Source organism: Mustelus asterias, chromosome 4 (assembly GCF_964213995.1).
Source record: "Mustelus asterias chromosome 4, sMusAst1.hap1.1, whole genome shotgun sequence".
Taxonomy (NCBI): Eukaryota; Metazoa; Chordata; class Chondrichthyes; order Carcharhiniformes; family Triakidae; genus Mustelus; species Mustelus asterias.
Genome location: NC_135804.1, coordinates 63087171 through 63100608, shown reverse-complemented (window position 1 = coordinate 63100608; position 13438 = coordinate 63087171). Strand labels below are relative to the sequence as shown.

At 44.6% G+C, this 13438-nt stretch overlaps 1 protein-coding gene across 2 annotated transcripts in view; it reads right to left on the bottom strand.

The window, feature by feature from the left end:
* vac14 (vac14 homolog (S. cerevisiae)) overlaps positions 1–12685 on the bottom strand; it is a 163318-nt gene extending 150633 nt beyond the window's left edge. Inside the window, exons 1-2 of one of the 2 annotated variants that reach the window (XM_078211141.1) lie at positions 12631–12685; positions 11950–12099 (exon numbers count right to left, since the gene is read on the bottom strand). In XM_078211141.1, coding sequence (XP_078067267.1) covers positions 11950–12053 — 104 coding nt within the window. In that variant the 5' untranslated portion in view covers positions 12054–12099; positions 12631–12685. The other variant, XM_078211140.1, reaches the window with a different exon arrangement.
* Between the last annotated feature and the right edge of the window lie 753 nt (positions 12686–13438).

The following is a 13438-nucleotide window of genomic DNA, read 5'->3' as shown; positions in this document are numbered from 1 at the left end:
AACATTTGCAGGGCTTTGGGAAAAGAGGAGGAGAGTGAGACAAATAGGAAAACCACCCGGGCTTCAAACACCTGATGGCTACACAGTAATGCATAGTAGAATGATTCCAGATGGGTGCCCTGCAAGGACAGCATCAGGTCCATTCCCCTCCCCACAGTCACACACACCACCAACCCTCTGTCTGCAGGCTCAATTCAACATTAAGCCACAGGGAGTGAGTGACACCATTAAAGCAGGAATTTTGTTTTAAAGTTATTTTCTTCAACTTTACATCCCTGAAGAATCCCAGTTGACATGTGAGCCATGAATCACTCAAGTCAAACAGCAATATCCTGTAAAATAGCTCCTCCTCCACTAGGGAACAGTATCAAGGGGCTTTCATTTGTACATCTACAACATAGGAAATGAGAGCATGATTAATCCAAGATACTTCAATATTTCATCAATGTACACATTGTGTAATCAGCACCTTAAATAACTCCCCCACCACCTAGTTAGTAACAGATGTGTAACCTACAATAATTCAGCCTAGCGTTGAAGATCTTATTCTTGGTGCTGGTTTCTTTTGCATTGTGGCGAGGAACTTGCGCACTGGGTCCTTACATTTACAATGCACAAAAACTACTTCCCTTACCCCAGCTGCAGAACAGTAAACCTGTGGGTCTCTGGTCCCATTGTTAACCTGCCGTCTCCGCACAGCCCACATGCAGGCAACCTGGTCCACGAGTATCAGGAAAGGAGGTGTCAGTACAGGAGATGGCTATCATAGTAAACAGAAAACTGTCACACTGGTGCCACTGCAGGGCACAGGGTCTCAAACTGAGGCTTGCAAAGACAGATTGCCCTCTTTCTGGAGTTGAGAATCCTGCACACTCAGAGGACAGCATCCCAAGGAGGTCAGATCCTTTCTGCATTTATTGAGTTAATCAAAATATTGTAGAAGGTGCCAATTCAGCATTTGGTGTGTGCGCTATTTCGAAGAGGAATCTTGTTAGTTCCACTCCTCCATTCTTTCACATTGCCTCACAGTTTTTTTTCTTCAAGTGTTTATTCAATTCCCTTTTGAAGGCCACTCCTGAATGCGTATCTACCACACTATCAAGCAGTGCATTCCAAATCCTAACCTCTCAATGTGTAAAAAAATGTTTTCCTTCATTTTGCCTCTGGTTATTTGCCAAGCACTTTAAATCGGTCTCTCCTGTCAGCCATTGGAAACAATTTTTCTTTATCTACACTATTTAAATTTAGCCTTCTCTGTTCAGAGGAGAAAGTACCTCATTTTTGGTGCCGAAAAATTACTGGAGTCGCGGCACTGACTGTTTTGGAGAGTAGGTCACCAAATTAAAGGAAAGCCACTAGCCCAGAGGATTTTACTCCATCTTACTGGACTACACCTGGTTCAAGAATTCCCCACAGCAACACTGCACAAAGCAGCCGAGTAAAGAAGTGTATACAGCATTGAGTGGGATTGGTTTTCAGTGAAGCTGGAAGCAACAGCCTGACTCTCTGGCTGACTTGGGGCTGTGTACAGTTGCGAAGGGAGAGGAATTGAAGCTTTAATCATCAATATGAATCATGCTTCACTGCAAGCACTGAAACAAATCAATTCAAGGACAAGGTTATTTTGTCAGCCTGACTATTTGACATAGCAAGGCTGGTGATGGCCGGCTAATCAAACAGCACACGAGTGTGAATCAACCTGTAAAATTAGACAACATCTGCCGTTTGGAATGATCAATATAAAAACAGAAGTTATTGGAACTGCACGATATCTGAAGATAGAATTTACAGCACAGAATAGGCCGTCGAGCCCAAGTGATCTACACCAGTGTTTATGCTCCTCTACTACCTCCTTCCTTATCAAAAATCAAAATTGGGCAATTCAGGAGTGCAATCGGGAAGTGCAACTTCATTTTCATGTTTGTTGATCATCGTTGTGGGTCGGATCTCAAACAATGACAATACAGAGTACAGGAATGAGATAGAGAATCTGGTGAGCTGGTGTGACGACAATAATCTCTCCCTCAATGTCAACAAAATGAAGGAGATAGTCATCGACTTCAGGAAGCGCAGTGGAAGCCTCTGTCATGGGGACAAAGTGGAAATGGTCGAGAGCTTCAAGTTTTTAGGTGTCTAGTTCACCAACAACCTGTTCTGGTCTGGTCCCTCCATGCGGACACTATAGTTAAGAAAACCCACCAACGCCTCTACTTTCTCAGGAAGTTAAGGAAATTTGGCATGTCCGCTGTGACTCTCACCAGCTTTTACAGATGCATTATAGAAAGCATTCTTTCTAGTTGTATCACAACTTGGTATGGCTCCTGCTTTGCCCAAGACCACAAGAAACTACAAAGGGTCGTGAATGAAGCACCATCCGTCACGGAAACCAGCCTCCCATCCACTGTAGACTCGGTCTACACTTCCCGCTGCCTCGGAAAAGCAGCCAGCATAATCAAGGACCCCACACACCCTGGATATAATCTCTTCCACTTTCTTCCATCAGGAAAAAGATATAAAAGTCTGAGGACACGTATCAAACGACTCAAGAACAGCTTCTTCCCTGCTGCCAATAGACTTTTGAATGGATCTATCTTGCATTAAGTTGATCTTTCTCTACACCCTAGCTATGACTGTAACATTACATTCTACACTTTCTCCTTTCCTTCTCTATGTACAATATGCTTTATCTGTATAGCGCACAAGAAACAATACTTTTCACTGTATACTAATACACATGACAATAATAAATCAAATCAAAAAGTATTTTTTTCTACCACACAGAATAAATCTGGAATTCTCTCTCCAAAAGGCAGTGGATGCAGGGAGACAACTGGAGCTTTTAAGATAAAGATCAATAGTTCTTCTGTTGGGTAAGAATCTTAAATCAAGCGATGTGGAGCCAAGACAGATAAATGTAAATCAGCCATGATCAAACTGAGTGGCAGAAAAGGCTTGAGGGGCTGAATGGCCTATGCCTGATCTCTGCATCATTGAACTCCTTTTACCTGCCCACCCATTTGAAGGCCAGCAGCATTCACATGGCTTTGGAACAAAGGCCTTAAGTCAAACAAGCAGCAGCAGTATTGCTGTTATCCTGGTGTTCATCAGACATATACAATGAAGAGGCAATGTGAGAGAGCGAGAATGGGAAAGTGGTAATAAGGGATGTGAGTGAAGGTTGGGGGGGGCTGGTGGGGAGCAGAAGTAACAAAACGGATTTCAATAAGCAATGTTCTAGCACTTATTGTATGAGACTTTTATACTAATTAATTACAGGATTTTATTTAGTCTTGCAGTGCTCTCAGTTCATAATCTCTTCTCCCAGCTCTTCAGCTTAAAACACGTGGTAACTGCTGGAACAGAAAGGCAGGATGCCACAGGTATGAGATGCAATAAAAGGCAGCCAGCCCACTCACAACATTCTTCTGACTAACTTCATTTCTTTCCCCATTCTCAACTCGGCATCGATGTGCTGGAAGCTCTGGCCATTAATTATGTTTCAGATGGTCAATATTTCCAGTTGTGGGCAGTGAGAAAGTGCAGGATTTGATCACACTGCAATGTCCGTGCTAGGTTCACAATGTCTTGTTTCACCAACTCTAAACTTGTGTATCCATCAGTGCCCGATGCCTCCAACAGACGAGGTCCAAAGCTCAGAAATTCCTTCCTCTCAATCCTCAATAAACACACTCGTTTGAAACCTTTCCATTGCCCAAGTTTTCAAATTATCTATCCTAATATCTCCTCGGATTCAGTTTGAAATGTTGGCTGATAACATCCTATGAGCACCTTCGGTTGCTTTTCTATGTGAAAGATGCTAAATAACTACAACTTTTTTTGACTCTGATCATTGATAAGTTTATGTTGCTTCAGGGAGATTGTGTGGCTTTGTAGCATACAAATGATTTATTGTCATCATGTATGCAAATGCCCATTAAAACCCTCTTGACCTTGTCTGTGTTAATCAAAACAAGAGGTTTAACAAAGCGTACAACATATCAGGAAGGGGAGGTGGACCCTGACCAATATTTTCTTTTCCGCACTTCATTAAATGAGCTGAACTACCATAATGGACAACCCTGATCATAGAATTCCCAGTGCAGGAGGCGGCCATTCGTCCCATCGAGCATGCACCAACCCTCTGACACAGCATCTTATCCAGGCCCACCCCCACCCTATCCCTGTAACACCACGCATTTATCCCTCTAATTCCCCTAACCAGCACATCCTGGGATACTACGGGACAATTTAGCATGGCCAATCCACCTCACCTGAACATCTTTGGACTGAGGGGGGAAACCAGAGCACCCGGAAGAAACCCATGGGGAGAACATGCAAACTCCGCACAGTCACCAAAGGCTGGAATTGAACCTGGGTTGCTGGCGCTGTGGGTCAGCAGTGCTAACCACTGTGCCGCCGTCTTATGAGAATATTGGAGCTTCAGTGTCACACTGGCAAATATGTGTTCTACCCGAGGTCAATGTACATTCCCTGAGCAATGGTATTCAGAATTGAATAAAGTACTCCTCCGACCAAGATTGTGCACTATTGAAGCATCACTTCCTCATTTTTGTACTCAATTGCTTTTGCTACAAGTGCCAAATTCAAGTAGTCAGAACAGCTACAATGAAAGGTTCAAAGGTTCGGCAGCCTTCACTGAAAGCGAGAGTTATGGTAGAAGAACCCAATGTTATGAAACGGATAAATATTAAATGACTGCATCCACTAGTTGGTGTCACTTTTAACAAAAAGGGACACGGATCGAGGGATCATTCACTTGAAGAACACAGATTAAGGTCAGATCTTCAAACATGGAATGTCTTATTGCAATGACTGAGAACAATTAAAAGGGAGTTGGATAAGTATTGGACAGATTATATTGGGAAAGGACAGGGCAGATAGCTCCAGTTTGGTAGTTGGCAGCTGCATGCGTGTATCGTGTCAGATAGCTTCCTCATGTGCAACATGATCCTATGGCGATGAAGCAAGGTGTAACACTCCAATCACTGTTCCAGCATCAAACCTGGGATTTTCCCACTTCCTCTGATTCAGCATCACAGTGACCCAAGACAACGGAAACATTTCTAAACTGACAGCTTTAAGGAAAATGTTTTCCTTAACCCACAGGACACATTGACTACTGTGGAAAATATAAGCACGGAAAGCAACAGAATGACAACATAATCCTCTGTAGATAGGCTCATAATTTCACCATAAATCAGGGCCAAACAGATGGATTATTCAAATATATCCCCAGACAGCAGTTAAAAAAATCCCAGAAATTTGTCACAATAGAATGGGACTGAATTCACAGTAAGTGAGACTGTTCACAGTCATTTAAATAAAAGTAAAATACTGCGGATACTGGAATCTGAAACAAAAACAGAAAATGCTGGAAAATCTCAGTAGCTCTGACGTTTTGAGTCTGGATGACCCTTTGTCAGAGGAGAGAGCAAAGAGAGTCAGTGAAGATTTGTACCATGAGGGTGGGGGTGGCTGGAATGGGACAAAGGGAATGTAAATGAGGATACAGAAGGCTGTCACAGTCATTGCTGGCTGAACTCTTAAGTGAATTTCAAACATTTTCTGCAGCAAAAGGAAAACATGGATTTACTCCGGGTGCTCCAGTTTCCTCCCACAGTCCAAAGATGTGTGGGTTAGGTTGATTGGCCATGCTAAATTGACCCTAGTGTTCGGGGGATTAGCAGGGTAAATATGTGGGTTTACGGGAATAGGGTCTGAGTGGGCTTGTGGTCAGTGCAGACTCAATGGGCCGAATGGCCTCCTTCTGCACAGTAGGGATTCTATGATTGCATCTACTTGAAATCAGAGAAATTAATAAAAAGAATCAAAGGAATGTTGAACTGGGACCTGGATACAGGCAAATAAACGGAAGTCAGAGATTGGTTAAAGGCAAATTGCACTTAAACTTGATCATGCTCTCTGCTGAAGTAACAAAGGGTTGAAGAGGGTAGTACAATTGATGCTGTGCACTTGGACTTTCAAAAGGCATGCAGTTGTCTTGTAAACCAAACTGAAATCCATGAGCAGTGACAGCGTGGATACAATATTGACAACGGAACAGAAAGCAGAGAGTCATGGTGAACAGCTGCATTCCCAGAGCAGGAGAGAAGTATACAGTGGTGGTCCCCAGGGGTTGGTATTAGGGCCACGGCCTTTTAAGATATATGTTAAAGATCTGGACTTGGGCAAGTTTGCAGATGTCTCAAAAACACACATATACTAAACAAGGGAGTGAAATGCAGGAGAATACTGTCAGGTAAAATGGACAGATGAAATTTAATGCACAGGTCTCAGCTGCACTATTGTGTTGGATTCTAAGCACCGCATTTTAGGAAGGATGTCAGGGGCTCATCAGGGAACAGTACAGCACAGAAAAAAGCCAAGTCTTCACCAGTTGGTGCATGAGCACACGAGAGATGAAGAGTGAGCAAGTGCACATGCATGAGCAAAAGGTAGAGGGGGAGCACAATAGCGTCAGAAGTAACTTAATAGCCACCCTTGTTATCCCTTTCTAATCTATCTCCATTGTCTGCTGTAGAATGTGTTTCAAGATGCACCTTTATACCAGCAGTAACATACAAAAAACACTCATATTGGTGTGCTACAAGACAGTCAGACAGGAGTTACAGGAAGGTCTTTCTATAGAGTGTTTCATGATCATAAGAAGTCCAGAAATGTTTTATGGCCAGTGATGATGTTTTGAAGTGCAGTGACTGTTGGAATGTTATAGGTAGCACAAGATATCCTTCAAACATTTTACCACATCTGCAAAAGTCTAAAGCGCATCACGACACAGTACACTCCCCTTGATCTATACTGTCTGTACCCACTTCATTCAGTTTTGGTGTCAGTCGTGACTCCGAGAAATAGCTCTCTTGCCCGAGTCAGAAGGTTTTGGGTTCAAATCCCACTCCAGAGACTTGAACACAATCTATATAAAAGCTTCACTACAGTACTGAGCGAGTGCTGCACTGTTTGAAGTGCTGCCTTTCTGGCCAAAGTAATAGCATTATTTTAAAGATGGTTACAGGAGTTCTCCCTAGTGTGATGGGCAATATTTATCTCTTAACCAACATTAGTTCACTGATGTTTAAGAAAGCCTTGCATGTGCAATTGGCTGTTGCCACATTGCAAAGATGACTACATTTCAGAAGCACAGTATTTCTATGGCTCTGAAGTGTTTTTGGGGAGTCCTGAAGTTGTGAAAGGATCTTATGCAAGTCTCTCTTTTCAACAGGGCAGAGACACACTGGTATTTCATTGTGACCTCACTACCAGGTTTGGCTTTAGTGCACGAGTGGATCTCACAAGTGTCTTGCTTACAATAAATCAGGCTATAGTCAGAACTATTACTCACATAAGGCTATTATGTATTATGCATTATTTGTACTATTCTGCGAGTAAGTTTGGGCTTACACTAGCTTGTATTTAAGCTAGTGTATTCCTCTTAAGGCCAGCAAGTTTAAGAGCTATAAGCAACCATAGCCTAAAGTCACTCCTGCAGCTTATATATTGGCAGAGATCAGGAAGATGCAAGACCAGAAACACTGATGGATGTTCCGCTCTACCTACCCAGGGACATTGAAAGCTGTCATACTGTCCCAGTAGAAGACCCAACGTACTAAGCACAGACTGGTGACCGAACCTAGGATCTTATTGGACTGTGGCTCAAAATGAGAGAGTGATAAAACTGACAGAGACAGTTCCTTATCTTCAGATATCTTTTCTTTGGATTCAAGCCAGAGTTAAACAAAAACAAAAGATGCAAGTAAGCCATTCAAATTCCAGTGACTGACAAATCTCTAAAGGCTGTAACATGAGAACTGAACAACAAGGACATCAATATTCACTGGAAGACATGATTCAGGAAGTTAAGCTGTGGTTAAAATAAGTTAAATTAAAGGGGAAGTTCGAGTCAGCTAAACTGGTCGACAGTCAAATGTTTAAAGAAGTATTCTCAGAATCACCCACGTCCTATGCTGGTAGGGAGATGGATCCTATTACAGTTCTCCCAATCTGACAGGAAATTTTTAACATGATGATCACGGCACTAACTCATGTGACTGCAGTAAACTTCTAAAAAAATGGCTGCCCCCTACTACTCCTGAGCAGTAATTCTAATGCAGTCCAGCAAAATGGCAAAGGCACAGGTGCCTTCCCTTTAAAACTCCACTGATTCAACAGGAAGGTAGAAACAGAAGGGGCAGTCTGCGCTACCTACTGTTCAATCAGATCACAGCTGATCTGTCTTCATTCCATTTTCCTGCCTTGCCTCCACAATTCACCTTTAGTTTTAATGGATCTGCAGCCTTTATGAACTGCAGAACATCCTTTCCTTGTGCGAAGCCTTCTGTGGAATCTGGAGTGTATGTTCCAGTGCGGTGGGACTCCTCTGCACAGCCTCAGGGCTGCTGACATATCTATGGTGAGCTTACAGACAAGTCTCATCAGGTTGAGGGAAGCACTTCCATTGCCGCAACAGAATGGTGCCAATGGAGCTAAAAGTTTTAAAAAGTAGCTTTTTCCCCCCATATTCCAGCACCCTGAATTGCAGAGTCAATTGTTGGGCTTTCTCAATTCAAAACATGAAATGGCTGCTGTTACCAAAACAAAGCATCCCTGGCATCGCCAGAGGAAATAATTTGGCTGCCACACTCCTTTCATTGGCATCTTGCTGAAATGCATCCACTGGAGAAGGATGGCGATACTGAAGGTTGCCAGCAAGAGGCCTAATGGTAGGGATATACAGTAGGGCACAAACTCGACAAATTCCCCACCACAGAAATTACAAGATGGCAGATCCCTCTGACCCAATACCAGCAACATCCTCCCAAAATACAGTCAAACAGACCTGAACTCACCCCAACCTGTCCACATCTACAAGATTACCTCTAATATATCCAAGTCTTACGTGTAATCTGCTCTCCTAACCCTTATATCTGGAGCCCTCATCCTTTTTCAGTCCAATGACAAATGATATACAAATAAAAAAATGCACCCTTCGTTTAAACAAACCAGAACAGGGAACCAAAGCAATCCCAACTCTGTCGACCCTGCAAACATCTGGGGACCAGTGCCACGTGTAATATCTACAGAATGCACAAGGACAGCAAACGCATGGGAATAACCCATATTATAGAGTGGATCGAAGACTAGTAAGGGCAACTATGTGGGCATGAAAGCTGAGCTAAGTGAACCGAGTTGGGCGACTAGGCTAGGGGACAGATCAATAGAGAGGCTGTAGCAGACATTTATGGGGATATCTCAGAATAAGTATATTCCTACTATAATAAAAAATTCTAAAGGGAGGAGACACCATCGGTGGTTAACTAAAGTTCCGAAAAACATCAAACTGAAGGAAACAAAACATAACTGCGCAAAGATGAATGGCAAACCAGATAATTGGTGAGAATATAAAGAACAGCAGAGAATGACTAAAAGGTTAATCAGGAAGATGGCTAAATGTTTGGTTAGAGGTTGTTTTAACAAGCATCTTGAAGGAGAAAAGCGAGGTGGAGAGACTCAGAGGGTTAGGTGGGAAGTTTCGTAGTTTGGAACCCAGACAGCTGGGAGCACAGCCACCAATGGAGGAGCAATTATAATCAGGAATGCTCATGAAACCAGAATTTGCAGAGCACAAAGTTCTCGGTGGATTGAGGGAATGGAGGAGATTGCAGTGATAGGGAGGGGAAAGGCCATGGAGAGATTTGAAATTAAAGATTGGAGGCATTACTTGACCAGAAGGCACTATGACTTAGCAAGCATAGGGGTGATTGGCGAACAAGACTTGGTGCAAGTTAGAAGGCTGCAGCAAAGTTTTATGTAATCTTGCAGTTAGGCAGAAAATGGGAAGCAGACCAGCGGTGTGTTAGAATAGTAGAGTCCCGAAATCATAGAAACCCTACAGTACAGAAAGAGGCCATTCGGCCCATCGGGTCTGCACCGACCACAATCCCACCCAGGCCCTACCCCCATATCCCTACATATTTACCCACTAACCCCTCTAACCTACACATCTCAGGATACGAAGGGTAATTTTTAGCATGGCCAATCAACCTAACCCGCACATCTTTGGATAAAGGGAAAGATGAGTAGATGAGTAGATGAATGGGCGGCGCGGTAGAACAGTGGTTAGCACTGTTGCTTCACAGCTCCGGGGACATGGGTTCGAATCCTGGCTCAGGTCGCTGTCTGTGTGGAGTTTGCACATTCTCCCTGTGTCTACGTGGGTTTCCTCCGGGTGCTCAGGTTTCCTCCCACAGTCCAAAGATGTGCGGGCTAGGTTGATTGGCCATTCTAAATTGCCCCTTAGTGTCCCGGGATGCATAGGTTAGAGGGGTTAGTGGGTAAATATGTAGGGATATGTGGATAGGGCCTGGGTGGATTGTGGTTGGCGCAGACTCGATGGGCTGCATGGCCTCTTTCTGCACTGTAGGATTCTATGCTTCTATGATAATGAGGTGGAGGTTTGAGAGTTGGGCAATGTTAGGTGGTGTAACTGGGTGGTCTTAATCACGTGCATGCAGATGTGCGGCAGGGAGCTCATACTGGGGTCAAATATAACATCACAATGATGAAGAGTTAGAATCAGCCTCAGTGTTGCCAAGGCGAGGGGTGGAGTCAGTGGCCACGAAACGAAGCTTATTATGGGGACTAAAGATGATGGCTTCAGTCTTCACAGAATGTAATTAGAGAAAGTTTCTGCTAATCTGGTACCAGATGTCAGATAAGCAGTCTGACAGAGACAGGGGAGAGGTCAAGAGAGGTGGAGGAGAGAAGGGGCTGGGTACTATCAGCGCAAATTGGGAAATCAATGCCATATTTCTGATAACGTCACTGAGAAGCAACATTTAGATGAGAGATAGGAGAAAACCTAACAGATCCTTGAGAGGACACCAGAAGTACTGGCTTGGGAGGAGGAGGAGAAACCATTGCTGATTATTCTCTGTCTACAATTAGCAGGATACAGTTGAGAGCAGTCCTGCCCAGCTGGATGGAGAGGTCTTCAGGAGGATGCTGTGTCAGAAGCTGTGGACAGTTTGAGAAGGACAAGGAGGGAAAGTTTACCTTTGTCACAGTCAAATTGGTCGCAATTTGTGACTTTAGTTAGAAACCTAAAAGGATGGAAACCTGTTTGGAGGGTTTCAAACAAGAACTTCCAATAAAGGTGGCCACGAATTTGGGAGCTAACACCACGTTCAAGAGATTTGGAGAAGAATGGGATGTTTGAGATGGGATTGTGACTTGCAAGGACTATGAGGTTCTAGGGTGGTTGTTTGCAGAAAGGTGCTGGCAACACATCTGGAGGAAGGAGGAAGACAGATAAAATATTAACTGTTAACATTGGATCTGGAGGAGAAATGGGTTTCATTCACAAGATGAACTCAGAGGACATGAGAGGAGGAGGGAAGAGAAACTAGGTGAAGATACAAATTCTAAGTTAAAGCAAAGGGAAATCTTAGAGGAAGTTAGGAACAGTGGGATAGGGGAAGGGAGGAAAGCAGCTGAACATTCAATCTCAAATCTTCAGAATAAAGTATACAGACTCATTATACTTATTGTTGGAGGTAAGGTTAGAGGCGGCGGGGAGTTTATGAAGATGGTGGCGAGAAGCAAGATGATATCTCAGCCTTCAAAAATGATCTTTGTACAGGGGTTAGCTGTAGTGATGGAGTGCAGGATCCAATAATACTTCAAGTGGTCTAGCCAGATCTGGCAATGCACAGTCAACCAGTCATTCACCAAAGTCTGCATCCCCAGCACTCAACGAGCAGAGCTGAATACCAGGAGGACTGATTAAGGTGGAAAATAGTGATGGTTCTGAAACTGATGTATAAGACAAGTTAAGCTGACTCTGGCAATTGCATCACCATGTGTTTTGTAAATATTATCTGTTCAAAACCCAAAGCAGCAAGCTGAGCTTACTTTTCAATCTCCAGGGCCGCCACTTTCCTTTTCTCATACAGCTTGTCATTGAGAGCCCGTACAATGTTGGAAGTGAGGGGAGCAAAATCCTTCTCGGTGTTCATCTTGTCAATCGAAAACTCTTGGATCGCTGATCTTGCTAGTCACAAGCTGAGAAGAGAAAATAAATAAATTAATGGCAGAGAAGAGAAATAAAGGACAGACAAAAACAGAGAGGTCAGGTCAATGGGTATGAGACAGAGAGGGAGAGGCTTGAAGGGAGGCAGACAGGTGGGGCAGAGCAAGGAAAAAGTGACAGCCAGATGTGAGATGATAGGAACGGAATGAGAGAAAAGATCAGGAATATAAAGAGGGCAGGGAACTGCGGGAAGAGGTGAGTGGACAGGGAGTCAGGGGGAGACCGGGGGGGGCGGGGGGCAATCTGGAATCTGTCTCTCCTTTCAGGCTCTGAGTCGGTTCATGAGCGACTCGACAGCGAGGCCCCGGCTCCATCCCGCTGCCCAGTGAGAGTGAGCCCAGCCCGGGCCCCGGCCACTCCCTGTTCCAGTCTCTATCCCTGTCTCTATCTGTGTGTGTCTCTCACCCCGCCTCTCTGTCCCAGTCCCTCACGCCGGCTCTGCTGCTCCTCTCCCGGTAAACGCTAAGCCGCCATATTGAACTGATCACATGACTCAGACAGACCCGAGCAGCTGAGCCTGAACGCTGCGAACTCAGAGAAGAGCAATCGACCGCCGCCTGGCCGGGACCAGAGGGGCGGGGCCAGGGCTGGGAGGGGCCTGGCGAGTGGGGCGGGAAGTGGGCGGGGCCTAGTGAATGGGCGGGGCCAGAGAATGAGGGACCAGGGAGTGGGGGGACTTGGGGCAGTAAGGTGAGTTGGTGAGCTGGAAGGGGAATGAGATGTGAGGGAGATTTAGAGGGGGTAGACTGAAGGCTTTGAGAAAGAGCATGGAAATTATTAGAAAAGGGTGAATTGTGGAGTTACTGAGAGAGAGGGTGTGGGAGGGCTTGTGAGGGAGTGTGTAAGGGACTGATGTTAGTGGAATTGGCTGCCTAGAGAGGTGGATGTGCAAGAATTTAACGAGGGGCTTTAGGAGAAGGTATCACTGGCCCCCTATCCAAACCCCCACAGCTCCCACACCGCCCCCTCCCCACAACAGTATAAGTCTCATCCTATTTCCAGTTGCCTTCAACTCTGGCAAAGGGTCATCCAGACTCGAAATGTTAGCTCTGCCCTCCCTCCACAGATGCTGTCAGATCCACTGAGCTTTTCCAGAATTTTCTGTTTTGGCTCAATGAGAATGTGTTAAACAACACAGTGGAAAGGGAGATCCTCCCAAGGACATCTATGGATGAGTGTGTGGCAAAACTCACATCAAGTATTATTTTTACAAAGCTGGATGCAAACGTTGGCTTCTAGCAACCTTTGGAGGAGGAATCCAGACTACTAACCACCTTTATCACATCCCTTGGGAGACACTGATCCAATCAC